Source organism: Oreochromis aureus, linkage group 7, assembly GCF_013358895.1.
Source record: "Oreochromis aureus strain Israel breed Guangdong linkage group 7, ZZ_aureus, whole genome shotgun sequence".
Taxonomy (NCBI): domain Eukaryota; kingdom Metazoa; phylum Chordata; class Actinopteri; order Cichliformes; family Cichlidae; genus Oreochromis; species Oreochromis aureus.
This window is the reverse complement of record NC_052948.1, coordinates 43,880,387-43,903,427: the sequence shown is the minus strand read 5'-3', so window position 1 is coordinate 43,903,427 and position 23,041 is coordinate 43,880,387. Positions and strand designations below refer to the sequence as shown.

General features: G+C 41.0%; 1 protein-coding gene across 2 annotated transcripts in view; it reads left to right on the top strand.

Moving 5' to 3' along the window:
- The window catches only part of unc5c (unc-5 netrin receptor C), a 125,108-nt gene that overhangs the window by 54,729 nt on the left and 47,338 nt on the right, over positions 1-23,041 (top strand). For both annotated transcript variants that reach the window (XM_031742617.2, XM_031742616.2), the window contains exons 2-3: positions 10,993-11,223; positions 20,700-20,843. In XM_031742617.2, coding sequence (XP_031598477.1) covers positions 10,993-11,223; positions 20,700-20,843 — 375 coding nt within the window. The remainder of the gene's footprint in view (positions 1-10,992; positions 11,224-20,699; positions 20,844-23,041) is intronic.

Below are 23,041 nucleotides of genomic sequence, written 5' to 3'. Positions count from 1 at the left end.
TAACTGATCAGCTGGTCAGTCTTCTTTTGCGACTGAGGCTTTTTTAGAACTTATAGTAACACTAGCTGGCTTCATCTGTGTTTTTGATACAGTGAGTGGTTGCAGTTTTCTCGACAGAAGCACTGTCGCAATTTTTTTTTTTTTTTTTACTGTCGCAAATTTTTTTACTGCCATCTAATGCTCTCTGCACTGTAAATAAAGAATTAGCATGTTGTACAACAGCGAGCTTGTGTAACAGTATTAAGATTTTAACAGTATTACAGCCATATCTAACACTTGAGCTGTTAGGCCCAAAGCGGCATAATAAATTGCTGGAAAAGCGGATAGAGTTTGTGTTTTGTGCTCTCGGTGTGTATCTGGTGTCACTTGCATGTGTGTGTGCATGTCATCGCCCTTAGGCCTAGATACGGAGTCATGTCTATTAGCTGGCTATTGCGGTCGGGGTCTTGTTTTTATTATCAACATAATAACGGCGGCATTTGTGTGTGCGTGTGGGTGTGTGCGCGTTTCTGCCCTTTAATATATCACCTCCTGCTCTCCCTCTACTGATCCCGGGGCTAAGATTTATGATTCTGCATTACATCTGCCTTGTCACATTAATTCAGCCATCACACAAAGACACATGTACACACATGCAAACGCATACTTCACCCCTCCACACACAAACACACCCACATACACACCCATGGTTAGACTATCAAAGCCCGCATTAGAGCGTACACCCATGTTTGGTGTATTACGGCGCACAACAAATCCTGATCTTCTCATTTCCCATCATATCTGAGGTCTTTAGTAGATGGCTGCAGGTCAAAATACACAAATCCTCAGCTCAGCGGTAGGCCTGGGAACACAGTAGAAGGCACAATTGTGGAGAGAACATTAAAAAAAAGAGAGAGAGAACTTTTCAAGGCACCGTATGTCTCTTTATGGTTTCTCACTTTGCAGTTTGATTGACGAGATGGCGAGAATAAGATTTAGGTTGATGTGGGCACGAGGGCTCTATGTGCCCGTGCATCTCAGAGGAATAAGCAGGCAGCCAGATTCTGTGACAGACGTGCAGAATAGACTATGCTCTGGGGATGGTGTCTCACACTTTCTGACACACTTCCAGTCTGTAATGTCCTTCAGATAAAGTGCTGCTAGGGATTTTTGTGAGGTTGGACATTTGAGTGCTTTAGAATATATGTGTGAGGTAGGCATATAAAATGAGAACACATCACGGAGAAATGATGAGATGGTTGCCTTGTCTTGATTCTATGTAGTTATGCAGTTACGATCGTCATCGCTACACCTGTACGCCGCTGTTATGTCTTCTCTAACCTTGCTGTCTTGTATCAGTGGTTATTGCTTTGTGAATCCATAGAAAAATGCACAAAAATTCAATTTGAGTCTTAATGTCTATATAATATAATGCAAATCATTTACATTTAGAAGTCCTCCATTCAGAACTTTTGAATGTATTTGCCGTGTCACTTGTCATCTTCGGCTGATAGCTGCACAGTAGAGGAGCGGTGTAATTCAAAGCAGAAAGACATGGTATGGTAAACATTCTGCTTTCAAAGATCTGCTGAAATCACACTCTAATCTCTTTGTATGCATTTGTCCAAATTACCAATGGCTTTACACTAAGGCAAGGCTAGACGAGACACAGAAACATTAACATAAACATGTTGAAGGGGTTTGAAGAATGGAAAATTCTTGAGCTTTACATGCAAGTAACAAAAGGCCATAAGAGTAATTAATAAATGTCTAGCAGATAAAATGTGTTTTGATATACATAGGACAAATATTGAAGTATAGCGCATGAGCAGATTGGCAGCTTCTTCTTGTCTTTTCAGGAGTCTAATTTAGTGCTGAAAATGAGTTTGTTACTGTTAATTTTCTTTGATAAGCAGCTCTTCTGCAGTGTGAAGACAGTCTACACTGGTGGTGAAAGGCGTAAGATTTCTCTCACTGTCTTTTTGAAGACACGGGTACATTGGTAAACCATTTCTAAAGCTGATGTGAGAAATCCTCTGAACCTTTTTATGGCTACGTTTAAAACAAATGCCCAAATGTCAAATGCAAAAACAAATGTAAATGAGATTATTTTGCTGACACTTTCTTGCATGCACAATTAATTTTCCAGAGTTTATGTTGTTGATAAGTTATGTAGCTTTTTCTGATCATAGGGTTTTTTGGGGTTTTTTTTTTAATGAGATGATCCTGTGCATCTGTTGTCATCTTTTGTTTGTATGTCTGGCCTTTTGGCCTTTCGCTAGTGGCAGAAACAGGCTGCCTACTGCTATGGGCCAATTAGCCAAGTAGAGGCATCGCATCAAGGCGTTGGGCACAGTGAGGGGTCAGAGAGTGCAGCGCGTCTCCTTCTGACAAGCACAGCTCCACTCCATGGCCCGCTGGTCAGTATGGGGTAGGGCGATGGCCCTGTCTGGTTTCGGGCACCCAGGGGTGTGACATGTGACAAGTGAATAGGCTTGCCATTTTTGCACTAAAAGGACCGGTCGTTATGTCTGCAAGTGAAGCCAAGCAATGGGGCTTATGTATGCAATGGCCGCTTTAAAACATCATTTAAGTGTTTGTGCATCAGTGAATGCAAGTGCTCGGATTGTGGGTGGGCAGGGAGGCACGGGAGCATGACACATATTCATATTGACACCTGTCATTGAGGACTTGAAGCATAAAGATGGCAAATACCCATCCTGTGTGAAGTTAATTGGGGTTTGTGTTGTACTGTCTGTGTTTGAACCCCTGCTGTACCTCTTTGGAATGGGTTAGGTTGAACAGCCCACTTGTTCCTTACACCTTTTTCCTCTCTTTTTCTCTCCCGTGGACTCAGAAAGCAATGTATGTGTCGTGCCTTGCTGCACCATAAATTAGTCCTGGGTGGCGGCATGGTGCTTGCTGGGTAATTTGGACAATGGGGCGTTTGACAGCTCACCCATCACAGCTACAACGCCCCAGGGAGCCACTTCTCCTCCAGAGCTTTTCTCTGTCTCCTTGCGCTCTCCTCCCTCAGTGCTGATGGACTGACTCTCTAAGTAGCAGCATCATTCTCCAATCAAGCACCGAAATGACTTTTCATCCATGAGCACATGCGGGAGGGAAAGGGCGGTGGATGGGGAGTATATTGTATCCAATGAGAAGGTAATCATAACTGCAGGAGACTGAGGAGAAAAAAACATTTAGAAAAAGCAATAGAAAAACAGAGAATGTGACACATAAGGAAAGGGGAGCTAAAATAACATCCCAAAATGAAATTAAATATGTAAAATGTTGGTCATGCATTAAGTTAATGGCAAGTTTAAGGTTGTAAGACAACAAGTGTGAATGCAAACACATTCTCAAACATTATAAAAGAATAAAGAGGAGAAACATAAATCATCTAAATGGGCTTTAATTGCCAATATTCGTACTCGTTTATGCATCAAAGCAATTCAACCACTTGCTCACTGAATTGAAAACCCTACTATCGGTCTTTACACATAAATTTTAAATGTCTTGTTTTTTCCTAGTTACTTTTCAGTGTTCATGTTCCCACTTGTAAAGGGAAAAATCTCATAAGCAGACGTTGGATGAACACTGAATAAAATCCTGCTTTCTTTAGTTTAAAAAGGTCGCTCACCTATCTCGTTTGTCGAGGTCTCTGGCTTCTCTCGTGCTTCTTCTCACCTCTTTAGTGTCTCCTATCACATAACTGAATAATTATTAATTAATAGAATTAAATTTGGTTTGAGAAACATAGAGCAGATTTCTAGTTTTCAATCCATCGTTTAATTTCTATTACCAGCTAAAAAGTCAGACCAGATTAACTGCTTGACTGGCACACAGAGAGTTTTCAACCACAGGCAGTAACATTTAAAAAAATGTGTTGATCTAAAATTTTCCATTTAGTCTTCTATTACATCAAAATATAGTTTTTGGGGCAGTGAAAATTTGTTAAAAAAAAATGAAATGGTGAACTTTGATAATTATGATACTTTGACCTAGTCTTTTCTGGCACCATCATGCAACTGGACAGGCAGTGACCAAGGCCTAGCATGACCCTGGCAACCGCCAGCTGCCTCCTGCCAGAGTGCAGCCAGAGAGAACCAAGTGAAGGTCGGGGATAATGATCAGAGAGAACATGTAAACGCTGACAGTGAGAAAGACATGATTGCATGTGCAAAGTCACAAAGACAGAAGTGGGTCTGTCCTCCCAAAAAACTAAAACAAAAACAAAAAAAACAATCAGCTTTTGCTGATTGATTTTTTTGTATTTTTTAATATTGTTTTTTTTTATTCTCCACTTATATGGCCACTTATAAGTCAGAGAGGAAGATGTGGAAAAGTTTAGGCAGCTGATTATTGTGTAAACTTTACATGTGCATCTCTTTTTCTCCCTTCCTTTAGTATCCAAGTATTTCTCAGCTGCGTGTTTGTACTTTACCACAGTGGCCGAACTCAGTTTGCGCATTAATTTTTCCAATTACATCACATGCGCCGGTAAAGATAAAACCCATGAATTGGGGCTTGCTATACTGAGCACATTTAATTATTCATTCTGTTTATTTGGTGTACGTGAACTCTGCCTCCAGGTCGCTGTGATTTCAGCCTGCAATGACATGACTATGTGCAGTGAACTGATTGAGCTTAATGCTGACTTTTAGGGAATGCCTTGTTGTTGTTGTTTTTCTTTTTTTCTTTAAAATTTCTCCTCCCCTGCTAGGTTGTGTGATGGTAGGATTCCCTAGAGATGATATATGAGTGTGCTTTGCATGCCTCAGCAGAGAGGCTCAGATAGGACGGGGCGAGGGAGAGGTCACTGGCCCTTAACAGTAATCAATAAATACCTGCCGCAGCCAAGTGTGAGACGGGACCCTGCAGACAATGTGTGTAGACACACGAGTGTATATAAAGCACTCAGCTGGAAAGAGACATCAGAGTGGAAGGAAGCCTGTACTTATTCTGCCCATTTCTCATGGAGCTTCTAAAGGATTTTGCTTTTAAACCAACAGCCATACATATCGATTTTGAGCCAGTGGGATGTATGGGTCTTTACTTAATCCAATACTAACAAGTATTGACTGGGGAAAGTCATTACCATAGATTTATGTTCACTCAATATAATGGGTAGGTGTGCTTAAAGTACATTTATTGGGAGATCTGATTGACAGTCCACTTATCCTGCTTCACTTGACTTGACAGCTGGATGGTTTATTATTCTGCTTGACCACCCAGATGCAAAGCACCTCTTGTCCTTCCCCATAGCGGAGTAGCAAAACACCGCCGAGTAAAACTCCCCCTTGTCCAGCGATCGAGCCAACCAGTCTTTTTCTATGTCCGGACGAGGAATGTATACGTGAATGATGAGAGGGCTGAGTGAAAAGAAGGTGAAAGGAAGAAGGCAAGAGGGAATGAGAGGAGAGCAAAGTGGACAAATCAGAATAAAACAGGGATGAACAGAGAGGAGGTTTATGTTGGTGTTCATTCTTTTTCATGCTTGACTCACCGCTGATGGAAGGGAAACATTGGTACCACTGATACAGTGCTTTCTTTGGGACAATAAATCTGCTTGAGTACAGATAAAGCGGAGACAGCTTATCTTGCACGGTGATGTCACAGCCCAGCATTGAAATGTTGTTATCAGAAGCACTCACATACAATATATGATATAAGATATACGGTCTTACAAATATTCACACCAGGCATGCGGTGCAGGAAAACGGTTCATTCTATAGTATGTGCAGCAGACATAGTGTACATAATACAGGCTATTTTCTAGATGTATAATGAGAATTTATTTTATGTAAAAATCAAAAGTATCACCTGTATCAGTAAACCATACCTTACAATGTATTTTCAGCATTTCAGAAATGGCTTTTGAAAACTGAAGCCTTATCATCTAGTCTAAAAATGTTGTAGTAATATTGTGTTTCAATGTTTTACTTTGAAATCCCATTTATTTCTACTCACTGTAGAAAATCCACACAAATCTCTCTGGTTCTGGATTTGGTAATATCCAGAGTGTCTGTTGTGAAGAACTGACTTTGGCTACAGCTGGCACCTAGAACCAAAATTTAAAAGAACAAGAGCTTTTACACGTTTTTGTGACTTCATTGGCTCAAGAGAGAGAGAGAGCAGGTCATCCACTGTCAGGTCGGTGGTTCGATCCATGGCTAACTGCCCTTGCCCAAGATATTGAACCCCAACTCGTTTCCAGTGCATCCATCAACGTTTGATAGATGCATTGCAATATAACTGTCAATCCATGACATGCCTTCAGTGTGTGTGTTTCTGTGTGCGCGTGTGTCAAAGAGGCAATGGATGAGCAACTGAAGTCCAGAATACCCCAGATATGCTGTGGTCGTTTTTTGTTGTTGACTTGAACTGCATTGTTCGGACGACTTTTGATGAAGTCAACCAGTTTTGACTTATAAATACTCCCATAAACTATCCATTATTACTTTATTCCATGTCTAAGATGCAGTAACATGATTTTAAGCCAACAAATGTTAAAGAAAATATTGGCAATATCAGTATCAACTCGCCAAAATAATAACCAGCACAGAAAACACTGAGTAATTAAACTAGTCATTCTTGGTTTTGCTGGTTTTGCAATCTGTTTAGCATTTACTGTATAGAAGTTTCTCCTGTTATGTTGTGCTTGTATTACATTAAAATCGTTTGCCATATTGGACCTAATAAGGTTCTAAGAATACACATTTTTTCAGCTGTTGCCAGATAGTTGTAAACTGCTTTCTAGGCTCGTGTGACTGAAGCATTCACTTGATCCTACATTGTTATTGTAATTGTCACACATCCAAAACAGTCAACTTCACGTGGTTAGTGCTCACATGTTTGCAAAATCTCAGTGTTGACCACATTGAAATTGTGAAATATGATCTCATATTTATTATGAATTTCTTTCTTTCTTCTCTGATGTGGGTTTCCCACTTTTCTATGCAACTGTGATTTATTTATACAACACTTCTTTTTTTAGTGTACCTCTTATCTCATGGACTCTGCCTTAATATATGTTGTTGTGCCAGTGTTATGAGCCTGTTTTGACTATGATTTGTTCATGTCCAAAATGTAAACATCCCTTAATATTGCTGCACTCCCACAGTTATTGGAGTGAACTCAAGCCAAAACAGAGAGTCACTGCCAAGACCTTCACTTATCTTGCTTCACTCCCACTCACTAATCTCGGATTAATTCGATTAATTCTGATCTGTCTTTCCATTTTCCAGACCAGCGTGCCTTCTACCTAATAAATTCATTGACGATGCAAAATGGCAGTATCCATTCATCCAGTAAACTTATTTTTAAGGGTTTTCTTTTTCTTTAGCAGCTCATTTGTCTTCAAAATTCTTTTTGTACTTGTGTTGTAAAATTGATCTAAAATTCAAGTAATATTCAATTTGAGTCTTAAAATATTCACTAATAAGACTTACAGTATGCATTAGGAAAACTTACTCCAATTACAGAGCAAAATACAATTTGAATAAAAGTGCTGCAAGGACATATTTCATTAAATTTTAAACACTCAATATGAAAGCAATTTAGATTTTTCCTGATTAAAGTCAAGTTACAGAATCGCAGCTGCTTGGAAAAGTCCATATTGCATATCAAACACTGGAGGCATGCCATATTAATGTTCTTGTTAAAAGGACCGTGACACTAAAAATGTATTTCATAATGCATGTTTGGTCTTTAGAAGCATTGCAATATGCCATTACACACCATAACTGTGTATTGTCACGAACACTCATTATTTTGAATATGCCAGTGCCTAAATATCTAAGCTATTTTATCACCAACTGAAAAAGAAAAAGTCTGAACTTTTGTTGCGCTCGGCATTGTTTCGGTGAGGGAGCAAGGTGGAACGTAGTGAGATGTTAAGCAGTGATTGACAAAATGCGATACTCAGGGATCAGTAATTGGCTATATCATGAAACAGTCGTGATTCATAAAAGTGCATTTAAAGAGATTACGGACAATTTACATCAACACACAAGCATGTTAGAAGAACAGGTTTGAGGTGTTAATAAACTTGGCTTATTAGCTGGCTAACTTCCAAGTACAATCCATCTATCCATCTATTCTTGCACTTCTTCAATTCAGGGTTGCAGTGGGTAGATGCTCATCCCAGCTGTTATAGGCAGGTGCATCCTGGACAGGTCACCAATTGGTTTGGACTAACACAGAAAGAAAAACAGCCAATGTAAAATGACCAATTAACCTACCGTCATGAATGTCTTTGGACTTGGGGAAGAAGCCCACATAGAAAGGCCCCAGACTGGATTTGAACCCAGGATCTTCTTGCTGCGAGGTGACCAGTGCTAATCACCCAACCACTATGCAAGCATGAAGAAAATTTAGCATCAGTCCACACTGTCAAGTCACACTAATCCCAAACCAACTAAATTCCCCCACATTTATGAAAGGGAGAATGGGGTCACTTATATATCATTTCAGATTGCCCCAAACAGAGGTTTTGTTTTTGTTTTTTTTCAGCAAACCTTTCACATCAGAGAAAGCAAGTTTTCCTGATTAATGTTCCTGTGATCTGGCTCTGTTGAGGTGCATAGTTTGTTTATGCATTCGGTCGACGCTGGATGGGTCCTTTTAATTTCCCTGGTTGCTCATTGTAGACCTGTACATTCGGTCTATGTTAGTTTCCAGCCACTCGTGCCTTACAGCACGGTGCCTCACATTATTTTCCAGCTTTCGCTGGCTGTAGGTGACAAGGAAGAAGCTTTCCAGTCACATTTCAAAGAACAAAAATAACAAATCTGTCCAGGGAAGTGAATGTGAGTATATGTTTCTTATACGGGAAACGTACGCCACAAACATAAAACTGCTAATGCAGGGTGTTGAGGGGGAGCAGAATGATTGGTAAGAGTCAGGGTCTTTCATTTTGTCATGTTTCTTTTTTCCCATTTCTGGGCTGATTTTTCACTGCAGGGCTAGTTCCATTCACTTGAATTTATTATTTCTTGCACTGAGGAAGCTGATGAAGTCGAATGTCTGTAAGCGAGTTTGTGCGTGCCTCCGCGCACATTAACGCTTGTGCTGGGTGTATGTGTGCGAGGAGATGAGACACGCGTCTCTTTATGTGTAAGGGAGCCACGCTTTCATGGCTGTTTCAGATCTCCCTGCCTCAGAGTTCGACAGAGCGACGGAGCCAGAAGCGAGAGGGAGAGATGGAGAGATAATAGGAATGGAGGGTGAAAGAAGGCTAACACAGTCTTTAATGAGTTTCCTTGGCTCTCTTTGCCTGTTTCTGGGTCAGGGTCCCCTGGCTGAGGATGTGGGTGGACTGAGGACGATAGAGCAGAAAAGAACAGTGTAAGCCAAGGTCTGCTGAAATAGACTTGTACATTATAGAGTCGTCACCTACAGTACATAAAAATGCACGGGAGGAAAGGCCACACAATGTTTAGCTTATTTCTTGATTTGACAGCGAATGTTGGAAGTTAATCAAAACAACTAATGGTCTTGTTGTGGCTCTTTATTGCACGTACACAAACACAAACCCTAAAGGTCAAAGGTCACTTATAGCTTAAATTCAATTAGCAGCAGGTTAGAAGCCCATAAAAATATACCTAAGCTTACTCTTTTTTTGATGAAATGCAATCACACACCTAGAAAACAGGATGCTAAAGCAAATGGTAAGACCTCACCTGCATCATAACAGGACACAGACAGACCCCTCCTCCGCCTTGCTGAAGGTGGCTTTGGCCATTTTCTGATTGACTCCTCCTGCCCTTTCATTTCCTAGCAATCAGCTTCAATCTGTGGCAGGTATGGAGGGAGAGATAACATTAGGGAGACATCATGGGGAGATATCTGCTCAGCCAAGACATTATTTAGTGCTCTCAAAGCATCCAGGAGGCAACCTCTGTCAGACAACAAGGCTCCAGCATGTCCACACAGGACAGAGAAGTAGGTAGATAGAAGGACATGGAAGAATTACTGATGGGCTGATAAAGTATTTTGTTATCTGAACAGTCTGCCTTCCTGTTTCTGTCCTCCTGTGCTATGTTACTGTCTGTCTGCTGCAACTCCCTTTCAATGACTCAATCCATGTCTGTCTGGCTGAGTTACTTTGAGTGTCTCCCAGTGTTCCTCCTTCCTCCCTCTCTCACCTTATGTTTCCCACTGTAGCTCTGGCTCTATTACTTTGCCTTCTTTCTTTCGCGCTTGTGAATAATTAATGTCTACCGGTTCGATGGTAATAATAGAACAGATCTGGAGGTGACAAATGGGATGGCCAATAGGCTTCATCCTTCCTTCTTCAAAGAGTTACAAAGTTAGCCGTGCTCATTTGGTGGGCGTGTACACCCATATATTTGTGCCACTTTTTTTTCTTCCCTCCATGTTTGTGTGTGCATGCACATGCAGTTGTGTGTATGTGATTTAAGACAGGGAGATGAAAGGGACTTGTAATTACAGGGAAACATATCTGTCTACTGCAGAAGTATCCGAGGAATGGCATAAAATGGGCCAGAAGCCTGAGGTCATTAGATCTGGGGCATGTGTGCGTGCTCGCATGCCCGTGTACGAGAAAGTGACAAAAGCAAAGAGCACGGGCACGAGAGAAAATGGGAGACACGGATAGATCAGCTTATAACTTCAGTTCCTCGGAGTCGACCTCTGAACTCTGCTTCTCATTATTGGCTCTGCCGTGCTCGCTTCTCAGCAGTAGCTGATTGTGGTTAGACCGAGGAGGCAGTCTTATTGCCGGAGAGGAATCACAGAATTTCCTGCACTCTAAAATACACTTGTGTAAACATTCCAAAATATCAAATGATAGGGATTTCACTGTGTGCTGTGCACATGGATAATCCCATGCAAAGGCTGTGGTTATAATACTGTCCCACTGTCTCTTGTCTGCTTTCCGCTCTTCCGTTCCGTCCTCCCACTTTCTGTCTTGGGATTTTGGCTTCTGTTCTCCACTTCGTCCTCTCTTTCCTTCTAACCATTCTTCCTCTGTTTCTCTCTTCACAGTTGAGGATGACTTCATTGGTCTCGGTGAGCTGCCAGAAACTTTCCCCTCAGACCCCCCAGAGCCGCTGCCCGTGTTTTTAATGGAACCAGAGGAGGCCTACATAGTCAAGAACAAGCCTGTTAACCTGTACTGCAAGGCCACACCTGCCACCCAAATCTACTTCAAGTGCAACAGCGAGTGGGTTCACCAGAAGGAGCACACTGTGGAGGAGAGGGTTGACGAGAACTCTGGTCAGTAGAAACATCGGCTACGTGCTGACTAGCAGCTCTGTTTTAGAAGACATCATGCTGCACAGACCATTAATAAAATTTGTTTTCTTCACAGAAATGCATCTTGGCAGCTAAAACATGATTCAGTTTTATGTTATTGTTTAAGAAAATCAAAGCAGTTGGTTAAGGTTCGCAGAAGATTGTTGTTCTGATAAAAAGCTGAAAACATAACCTTGAATCACAATATAATGTTTTCATATTTTCCCAAAAGCAAGTGTATGAGTTCTGACAAAAGTGTCTTTACAAACATACGCACAATGCCAATCTCTGCTTATAAATCTTATTGTCCAGCATATTTAACTGCTGACATTACCTCACCTATGGGGTCTGAGTGACATCTTTCGTTTGGGACCATCATTTCCATCACCATCATGCGTGTATGCATTTGAGTGTGTATGTTTTGTTTCGGTGCCTGCTCAATAATCCAGATAAGGAAATTCCAGAAAGTTTTTCAAACAGTGTTTGTGGAGTGGAGAAAGAGTTTGCCGCTCATTCAAGTGACCTCTTCAGTTTCTGCAGGTTTCCTCAACTTCATAAACAACACAGATGCAATAATGACCGAAACGAGCACCATTGCCTAACAAAGACCCACATGCTCAGTTTCATGATTGTTAATATGCAAATTGTCTTCACCACTGATCATTCACAGAGAGTTGGGGAATGGCTGCACAGCACTGTAACATGGTGAAAGATGTACTCGTAGGCCCCCTCGTCAGTTCAAGATGGTTGTTCCCTTTTCAAATGGGATAACTGCTGCTTAAACGATCACCACTGGAGATCACCATTAGTGATCTTTTATGTGTCAGGAGTTTGAGCAACAGCGGAGATGCATTTTTTCTCAAGAACACAATGTTTCTCTGGCTTTCAAACCTGAAAACACCCTACAGTACACCAAAAATTGTTCTGCCCCGAGGATCGGGTCCTCTGGCACAAGAGCAAAACAGTGTACGCGATTAAGTGCTGAGAAGATTGCCGTAATTTGGTGATACCAAACAACTTTTGGCACAGCACAGAAGAGCTGCCTTGTCGGGCCTGAACCCCTGCGGACCAGATGTCACTCCTTTAGCGATGATGTTGTCACATCCTTGTCTGGGGAGTAAAGGTGGTTTGAGCGGGGAAGTCAAGGAAGCCGCGTATGTGAAAAGAGAACGGCCATCTCTGAACTAAGAAAGGAGTACATCTTTCAGTGCTGTGATTGCAGTCATTTCCCAATTTTCTGTGAATAGTACTCATGACTGTTGATCAGTGTTCTTGTCAATTTACATTTTAAACTGAGCTTGTGCCTCGCTGTTAGTCGGTGGTTCCAGTTTCGGTCATTATGCAGCTGAGACTAAAGAATTCATTTGGGTGAGTGATGAAACGTTTCTCCCACTGAAAACGCTGCGCATAGATGAACAGAGTCAACTTTTTGGGATATGTCTGTTTACGTACCTGTTTTGTTGGGCATCAAGAGGAAGTGATGGTAGTGAAGCTCCGGTACGGTTGTTTTTGACGAATTCAGTCCCCAAAGGCACCAGAGCCATTACACACAACAGCCCAGCACTGATTGGCTGCATTCAGCTGCTGTATTGGAAATTGAGTTCTTTCTGTCGCCCACAGGTACCAATCACATCACATTTACCCTTTTCATTCCCCTGTTTTGCCACACACACAGGCACACACACAGGCACACACACACACACACACACACACACACACACACACACACACACACACACACACACTGATAGTTTCTCCTTTACTTAAACGTGAATTCGCACACATATGCATACACTTTGAACATCGGAAAGCGTGTTTTAACTTTGGCATTTAATAAAAAATACCTCTGAAGTTCCATTTTACTGAAATATACAGTATGGGCAAAAAAAAAAAAAGTAGTGTAGTAGTGTTAAAGACGACAGCCAGAGCATATACAAAAGAAGTGTTACAGCAGTGGTACAAGATACAAAAGTAGATACACAGACAAAAGGATTCTTGCAGTGAGCACAAACATGAAAAGAGTATTGGGAAAAAAAACAAAAAAAACAACACGCTTCTCAACCTGAAATACTTTTATTTTGTGACCTAGTGTACTTTAGGTAGAATACACCGATCTGAGCTTGTGTTTCGTAGTTATGATTATGACAAAGAAGAGGGTGAGGTATCAGTGGCTCTTAGCCTTTATGTCAGAAGGTTTTTAGCTAAAAGCATCAACATGGAAAACAACCCACACATCATACACGCACCCACTCTACATAGCCATATCCACAGGCTATTTACTGCAAAGATATTCATTCATTTGTGCTCTTGCACCCAGCACAAACACACACAACACCACAAGAGCTCAGTGGATGTGTGTAGCCCTTCTCATCCCACTCCACTGCTCTCTGATTTCCCCAGATTGACAAAAAAGAAGCACCAATAGAAACTGGCCAGCATGGTCAATACCACTGACAGTGTAGCCCAAAGAAATCTGATTTCTTCCTCTGCACGAGTAAACCTTGAGCCCATTTTCTCTTAGTCTCTCGTCTTACCTCTGTTAAGGACTTCTGATCATAAAATAAGAGATTGCGAGATTGAAAATGTTTATGAGACAAAGGATAGAAATTACAGGTGTTCCTGGATTCCATTCAACTTTTCTTTTAAATACAATCAGTTTAATTCATTGTTAGATGCCTCACTTGATTTGTTTTTCTTTCTTCACAAGAAAGAGGACAATGTGCTGCTGCAGCTTTAAATCTGTGTAATTCTGGCCCGTGATTGTGTTTCTGTATCCGTAATCAACACAAAGCACAAGTCTGAAATTATATCACATGACTTTTGAGGATATTTTGCATGTCGTATCAAATTAAATCCCATTTAAGCTCTATGAAGAGATCACCCTGTTCTGCCAACACAGACGTTATGTAGACGGCGGTGGCTTAGGAGGCAAATGCTTCTGAATCCCAAGATCAGGAGTTTGACTCACTGTCGCAGCCTCTGCAGGTAGTGACTTTGAATTTTGAAATAAATCTGGCCCCAGTGGACATAATCATAACGATCTATCCTTAGATAGTCCTACAGCAGAGCCACGGGGATTAGCTACATCAAGCAAAGAAGACAGAGAGAAGTGTGGCAAGTCTGACTGAAGACAGAACAAAGCAAAGACCACACCTAACAAGCTGAAAACTATGCACATGGAGAAATAGTGCTGTTTTTTATAAGGCAGAATATGGTCACACTGAATACGGATTTTTTTTTTTTTTTAATTTCTCACCAAAGTTTGAATTAATTGTTAAAACTTTAAAAATTCTACTTTTCATCCTTGCACTTTTGCACAGTGCTGTACATGCAGGGGAACACTGTACACATATTTGACTTTTATCCCAAATATATTAAATATACACTAACAAAGGAAAGAGACATAGTGCAAAGGTTTTAAAGGGCACATAGTTAAAAAGATAACACTAGGTTCTAAAACCATACAATAAAAACACAGGGACATCCCAGAAAAAAAACTTTGGAAAAATGTGATTGATGAGCACATGTCAGGGAAAAGATACAATTTTCCTGTCACTGAACATGCTTTGGAGTACAGGAACATCAGCCTCTAAGAAATGGAAAGAGAATCACACAGCTGTAATTCTGCCAACTAAAAGCTTTCCTCAAAAACACATCTCTCTTTCTCTCTTTTTTACTTACAAAAAGGACTTTTTCTCTGTTAAAAAGGCTACAAATCAGCTTTGACTCAATCCTGTGAGGCAGTAAAACATATAAGCGTAAATGTCGTGAATACTTTTTAAAGGCACTGAATGACGCAAATGACATTAATTTTAAAATTTAAGATGTTTGCGTCATCAAATCCTACCGTCTGAAAGCACAATGTGTGCGTCATCAGTAGCTGGAATGCAATCAGCAATACAGGACTTGATTCACTGTACAATGTTAACCACAGCATGAACCAACTTACCTGCTGCCCTTCATTATTGGTGCTGAAGAGGCTTCGCACAGGTATATGTATCTTCTAAAGGTTTTTTATTCCAATGACTCTAAGGCGCTGTAAGCCACAAGTAGCACATGAGCATTAAAGAAAATAATACACTGCATAAAAATGATTAACACCTTGACAAGTGGCATGATTGTACATTATCTTTTTGTATGGAGCAGGTGATTACATGCAGAATAAAGGGACCATTTGAAGAGTTTCTTTTGATCAGCAGCCAGTTATAAAAGTAAAACAGCATGTGCATTTGCCTGTGCAAAAGGAAAAATAGTCCAAAAGAAAAAGGGAAGTTATATTTACACAGTTGCCAGAAGGAAGCGTCATTCTGACATGTGGCCATGAACCATTTCAAATTGGTTGGTGCTAGATTGGATCAGCAGGAGGGCTGCTTTGCTGTGATTGGTTATTCAGTTGTCTGCCGTATGTGACGACAGACTCTCCTGACCATCTGGTAGATAAAGGTGCATTAGAAGAAGAGAATTAAAAAGTACTGTCTGAAATGTTTTTATCACTGTGAGCTTCACTTTATGTGCAGACATTTCACAAAGAAAGGCAGATCATTTAAAACCAAAGCCACTGAGAAAACATTCATAATTTTAAAGGTAAGAACAAGGCATTAGCTACCTAGCTTACATTACTAAAATATCATTGCACATTATGGCTTAAATAAATATATCTGAGTGATGTTCTATTGATTATGTTACACCTTTCCTGTGCTATTGTGTAAAACTATTAAACGAGGGATGTCAACTAGGAAATGGTTGAATGAATGCTATACTAGATTGTAATCTACCCACCCTGAATATGAGGTCAAAGGAAATTGGCTCCTGTGCGCATCTACAATCATGTGAAAAGAACATTTTTACAGAACAGAACATTTTGTGCAGTCCTGTGACAAAGTAAGTGCACCTTTACTGCTTCTATAGGACTTAATTTTGTTTGTTGGGTGTAAAAAGAACTAGAAAGGACATGCAAGTAAGCCTGGACAGATACAACACTCGAGTAAAATAACTGGGTATTGAATGCAAAACCTTTTTGAACTGTTTTGAAGATTTTGTAGGCGCTTAACGTGGCCCAAAACATTGTAGCATTTTTAAAGGCACCTCATAGTCTCTGTGAGTAGAGAGTGCATTGATCTGTGCAAATGAGTAGCAAATTAATTATAAGTAGGTGCAGGTAGTGTAACGTACACCGGAGACAGCTTGTCACTTTCTCTGAGATATAAGTTAAAAGATCTAACAGATGCACTCTTCATCTCACAAGAATATCAGGGCACTCATGCCTCCCACCTCCTCCATCTCTCCTTCAGTGACCAATGCCGCCTTTTTTGCTTGGCTGGTTTGATCAATAATGTTCGCTGGTGCTAACAATAGGCTGCTAGGCTAGCTCATGTTAAAAACCACATAAATAATGAATCCTCTCAAAATGAAGCCCCTAATTTAGCCAGTTATTAATGGCTTAGGAAGATAGTAGCCCTGCCTCACTGGCCCTGACGCAGTTTACACACCTTGATTGTAAATTGAATGGCCGGTTTTATTTTGTTATCATTGTATTGATGTAAAGCACACTTAGAAATTCTAGCTGAGCACATATGAAGTCACTGGATGAGGTCAGTGGGCTCGTTTCAGAGCTCTGATTTTTCCATCAGGGTGATTCTTCTGATGTGTTTGAAGTGCAACACAGGAAAGGAAGAGTTTAATCCAGGTTTAGTAATCCCTGTGAAGTCATGAATGACTCTTAAAGGAGACTGATAACCACTGCAGGCACCGTCATCATTTTCGATTCTCTAATGGTATAGAGTATGCTAACAACATCAGGCGGATAATTGATCACTGTAGAGCCCTTTATGTCTGCAGCGCTGACAGAAAAAAAACAAATGACTGATTCTTGCGCACGTTTTAGACCTTCTGAGAATTATGAGAATCTACTTACTGTTTCCACTATTGATTTTCCCTCTGCTAGACTGGATGTGATGCTCCCACAAAAGCACATCCATCATCACATTCTCAAACTAACAAAACATCCTCTCAGGCGAGCATACTGGCATAAAGTAGCGACGACCAGAGGCGCACTCTTTGGCACTCGCACATACGTGTTGAAATCCATACACGCCGAAGCAAACGGTGACACAATAGACGTGGCTGTACCTCTGCCTGCTGGCACACTGCGTAAATTTTACATGAGAGGTAAGCTAGTGTGTGGGATGTCACTATGCCTGCTCTGTGCCAGAACAAGGAGGCTGTGTGAATTCACTGAACCTGAAATAAAATGGCATGTTCGTTTTTTAACCATCCATTTTCTTTGCATTTTCCATTCAACCAGAATGTCACACAGCTACCATATAAACCAATCAGAGCTGTGCTCTAATAATCTAAGGAAAAAGGTTCAGGATTTACACAGAGATAATGGTTTTTAGCGTGCATACCAGCAGAGCAGGATTAGTATTCACTCCTGAGATACTGTCTCAGGCAGTTATCAGGCAATAATCTCTCACATAATAATTAGTGATAGAAAGTCTGCTGTTACATTAACATGAGTGGCAGAGATGACTACACATATGTAAAACTAAAGTAACACTGAGCCGAGTTGTTTCAGCACAACGTTTGATTTGAGTCAGGAGCCTTGATTCAGATTACTTCTGTTTCTTTTCTTCTCCGGTTTTCACATCACAAACTAAGTTTACAAATTGTTGCAAATTAGCTTATCATCTGAATCAGTTGGCAGTGATTCACGCTGCAAAGAGCTGGATGTCAGTCAGAGATTAGATCACTGATTAAATGCACATTGCGGCACAGATGAGTCAATGATCTATGACACAGTTTCGAGACTGTACATAATAGCGATGCCACATTGACAGCACATGGTGTCTCTTAGGTAAGCTTAGTTAAAAAGATATTTTTAGCATAATGGCTAAGTTAGATACACTCAGATATACAGTTTAGAGCTCTGGCAGATGTTGGATTTAGATGTCACAGAGCTGTTTTTGGAGATCTGTCAACATAACACAGTTGCATCTAATACAAAGCAATAATGGTTTGACAGAATAGTCAGTACTACTGTCAGCGGTTGCTATAAGGCACACATACAGTAAGACCTACATAATGATATTTTCTGCTTTATTGGCTTAGCCCAAACACTGTAAGCTTTGTTGCTTTGTGATTTTTTTTTTTTTGTTGTGGAAATTTCCAAACTTGATTATCTAGAGCAGGGGTGTCGAACATAATGCCCATGGGCCACAATCGGCCCAGTCAGACTGTGGAAAAAGTGAAGGAGGGCATACATTTTTTACTTTTAACCGTGTTTTCGTAAGACCTCCCCCACTGGCCATTCGCACTACACCAAAGTAATAGAGATAAACAGTGACATGACAGGAACATTTTTTTTCACCATCTGCTGTAGAAATACTTATTTATTTTTTGTATGGGTCTTTGGTTTAAAAAAAAAAAAAAGAAAGGTCTTTTTTATGATTGCAAGACACTCTGAGCCATGAGATAGCAGAAAATATTCAGTAATTTTATACGTTAATTCTCACAATTTAAGTCCAAAGAGTCGTGCTGACAGATTTTTCATTTACTTGAGCAGCATTTCTTCATCTTGTATAAAAACTGAGACGTACTGTTGAAATTGCTCTTCTTTATCTTATATTAAGATATCTCAGAGATTCATTCGGGATGTTGTTAAACTTCTTTACATTAAAAGAAAGGCCAGCTTCATTGATCCGACCCAAGATGTAAAATGATTTTGACAGCTATGACTTGGAGAATGGCACAGTAACAAAACAAAAAGTACAAATTTCAAAATTAATACCTATCAATACCTACCCTGAAAGTTGCAAATAGGTAATTTTTTCATTTAATACAGTATCTCTAACTTTAAACCCCCTCCCTTACAGACTAACAGTTGTAGTCTTTTGTCAACACAGGCATTAATCATTAATTCCACCACAGCCCACTGTTTAAATTAGCATGCACTCTGTACAGCCCTTTTAATTTGTGCCCTGTCAAGAGACACCAGCCACACTATTCTTTTTGAATTAACAGACAATGATAGGGTGTTGTTGCAGACAACCTAATGTTCAACAATAGGATTAAAATGAACCAAAGATTTGAACATTTTTTGCAGAAAAAAATAGAAAAAAAGCAAAAGTTTTCACAACTCTTTAAGCGCCAAGTTAAAATAGATTTGTTACCAATTCAACAAACAGTTAGTCATCGTCTCAGCTAACAACAAACCTTTCTACAGGGCAAGGCACTAAAACTCGATGACTAATGACTGGAGGGGAAACAAATGACAGCCAGTGTTTTGGAACTGATGTCAGGGCCTGAATTTGGTATACAAACAACATGGTGTTGATGGCACAGGCAGCTGCTGATGGTGTAATGGTGCGGGGAATGCATACAAAAAGGCGATTCAAGAACAACTGGCAGCGATTTGATAGTCCCACTTTCACATCATTGCTGACCAGGTACACGAGCATGAGAGTTCCAGGAAAATGACATCAGCTTAACTTCTTTCCAGTAGGATACACAAACCCCATATCTAAGCCTAATGGGGCAGCACTGTTGGGATGAGGTGGCGTGGGATATTCACAGCATGAAAGTTCTTTTTAAAAAATCTGCACAAATGTTGCAGGACTGCTGAATGTGGATCCATGCAAAATGCGAGATGTTCCGGTGCCCAGCAGCATCCAAATGCAGTTATAGGGACCATCTCCATACATATGGAATACTTTACTTCTATTAGTTACAAGCGTGCTCTCGTTTTAGTTTGGATACTTGTTGAGATTCTCATGATGTCTGCAAAACGCAATCTGTTGCAAGTGCATTTTTTTTTCTCAGCCTAGCCTTTTTGAATGCATCATTGTCCTCTTAAATGCCCCATCCTGTCAGAAAAAATATTATGGACTGAGAGATGAAATAAGCACTGTATTGCATGGGAAAGCCCCTGTATCTTTAATGAACGCCGGTGTGCCTCATAATACACGCATAGACTGTTCCTAGGTTGCATGTACATAACTCAAATGCTCCAACAAATAGGCATTTACAGACATGCAGAGATGTGCACACGCTATGGCAGCAGCATAATCTGCTCTAGAGGGGCAGCTGTGGGTAGAGGCATTTGTTTTGGAGATGATTTGTTTGTTTGGGCCCTGGCACCCAGATGAGCAGTAATCAGAGGAGTTAGCAAACAGGATTGTGTTAGCCATGACGCCGAGAATCCTCCCCCACAAGGCCCAGACCCAAGCAGCTCAGTGCTCTGGCTCTAGAATCAGGACAGACTGACACAAATATGTATTGTTTGAGTTTGGTGTGTATGATGTCACATTATTTTAACCATTTCAGCTGACAATCTGTTTATATTTTCTGGTGTTCAAATTAATGTCATTTTCCTGCACGTCAATTCTTAGGTTTTTGTTCTGTTTACTGTTTCACGTCTCCATGATTTTAAAAAAAATCCTTTATGTTCTTTTTCCCAGGTTTGGTCGTGAGGGAGGCCAGCATAGAGATCACTCGGCAGCAAGTGGAGGAATTGTTTGGGCCAGAGGACTTCTGGTGTCAGTGTGTGGCCTGGAGCTCCGCTGGGACCACCAAGAGCCGCAAAGCTCATGTCCGCATCGCCTGTGAGTATACTCCCCCTCCTTTCATCCCTCTCTTCAGGCCATTATTCACTTATCTTCTCTCTCATCTTTGTATTTCTCTCCAAACAAAACCTCTCGGTTGCCAAGAAAACGCATCTCAGCGACGGACTTGTGTATCTTCACAGATTCTGGAGATAGTAGCAGTGAAAAGGAGGTTTTGCTAACATGAGATTCAAGTGTCCCTTTGAACTTGAGTTGGTAAAAAGCCAGTACAATCAAAATTGGTTTCTTTGCGGGCAGCACAGACCTGAAGAAGAAGCACAGAGGGGGAAAAAAAAGAGCTGAAGTGGCGTCTGTGCACTAGGAGAGCTGTGGTGCATGTTTATGACTTCATTTCTGTATGGTCCTCCTTTGTTCTCGGTTTGTCGTCCTGCTGAAAAAGCACCACGCAATTGTTTCTAAATAATGAGAAACATTCTGTACTGGATCTAAAGTTTGGGCTCATTTTTTTAACAGTTTTCCCCAAAGGATGTGCCAAAGAAAATCAGAAAAAAAGAGTAATGAAACCCCAGAAGACATGATGCAGAAAGCAAGAGCTGCTTAAGTCTGACTGTGACATCAAGGCAACATTTTTGCAACACAGCTATTACGTGACACAACTACTTACACGTTTTTGTCAAAATTCCACCTGAAGGGAATCCTATTATAGTATCGGCTAGATCATTGCACTTCCACCTCCTGTCAAGTAGTTTCAAGGCACCGTGACTGACGCGTCTTACCCATCTTCACTGTTTCTCTTTAGACTTGTGGCAAACTGGGAAAAAAAACCCTGCAACACACACTTGGAGAGTGTATTGTAGTTTATGTCAAATATATTGTCAACACTGCTGGATAGGGATATGACTTGAGCTGTTGATGTTTGGTGGGGAACTGTCAGAATGATTTCATCTTTGCTATACAGTGTGTCAGAAAGCACCTCGCAAAGTCAATATCCAGGATTTCACCTGAACCGCTCAATTAAAAGCAACTTAGTAGTGATGGAGTTGTCTCTCCCTATTTTTATTCGATCACTCTCTTCTGCATCTCCACTTCTTTGTATTACTAACTCCATCTTGCTGTTTTCTCCATATTCTGCACAGTTTGTCTCTGAATTTAGTGCATTCCCCTTCATTTCCAACACCAGTATCTCTTCTTATTACTGCTTCTATTATACTAGCCTGGTGAATCCGAATCACGCCTCTCAGTCTCCCACCGAGCCCACTCCCGCTGCTCCACCTCCTATAATCACCCGTGATGAGCAGCCTGCCAGCACTAACCTATCCCTCAAATCACAATGGACCCCTCTTCCCCTCCCATTAGCTTCTGCTGAATGGATTAGCTCCTCTACTGGGCTTTCTCTCCAGGCAGGCTTCTTGTCAGAGCCAGACTCTATCCCGTTAGGCTAATGGAAACTGGGGTTGTTTTCCTCTCCTCTCCCATCATCTAAACATATACAGTTTAATCAGACGGTGAGTCACATCTAGCGCAGATGAGTTAAGAGGCTGCCGTGTTGAAGAAGGAGCTTTCAGACTTGCTGGAAGTCTGGCTGAAATTATTGTGAGAGCCTGTCAGAGGAAGAGAGAACGTGTGCATTTCTTGTGTGTCCTTCCCTTCATGTGACCTCTACAGAGCCGTTTTAATTGGCCTCTATTTTTGGGGTGCAGTGATTGCTTGCCACCGAGGGGTAATAAAAGTATTTTCACAGGAGCAAATTAAATAAATTAATCAAATCAGCAGAAATGACTTTCAGGACTGGCGGAGGGGAATCGTACACAGAGAGAGCTGGAAATTGATTTTCCTGTCTGTTTGTGGACTTTTGCAGCAGGTAAAACCGAAGCAGCATTGCATGTGACTTTCCTCGGGATTAAAACTCTCAGAGTAGGCCTCCTGATATCGGATTGCACCAGTAGCTAATGATTTACTAAGCAAGAAAAGTAATAATTTCTGAAGTGTGGAGTGCTGGTGTAATTTCGCCTGACAAGTAGCCACTTAAGGTAATGGTTGTCATATGTGTATCTTTCTGTGGGCCTGCGAGGCTGGAAGTGTTTGCTTGCTGAGGGGAGAATGGTGTGTCTCCCGCAGGAATGTCTACTCAGCTGCTCCCACACCCTCTATGCCGCAGTACCGCTCAGGGTTACGAGAAGTGAGGAAAGAAGAGACTCCAGCGGGGAGGTGTAATTTAAACCGACATCCAATAAAAA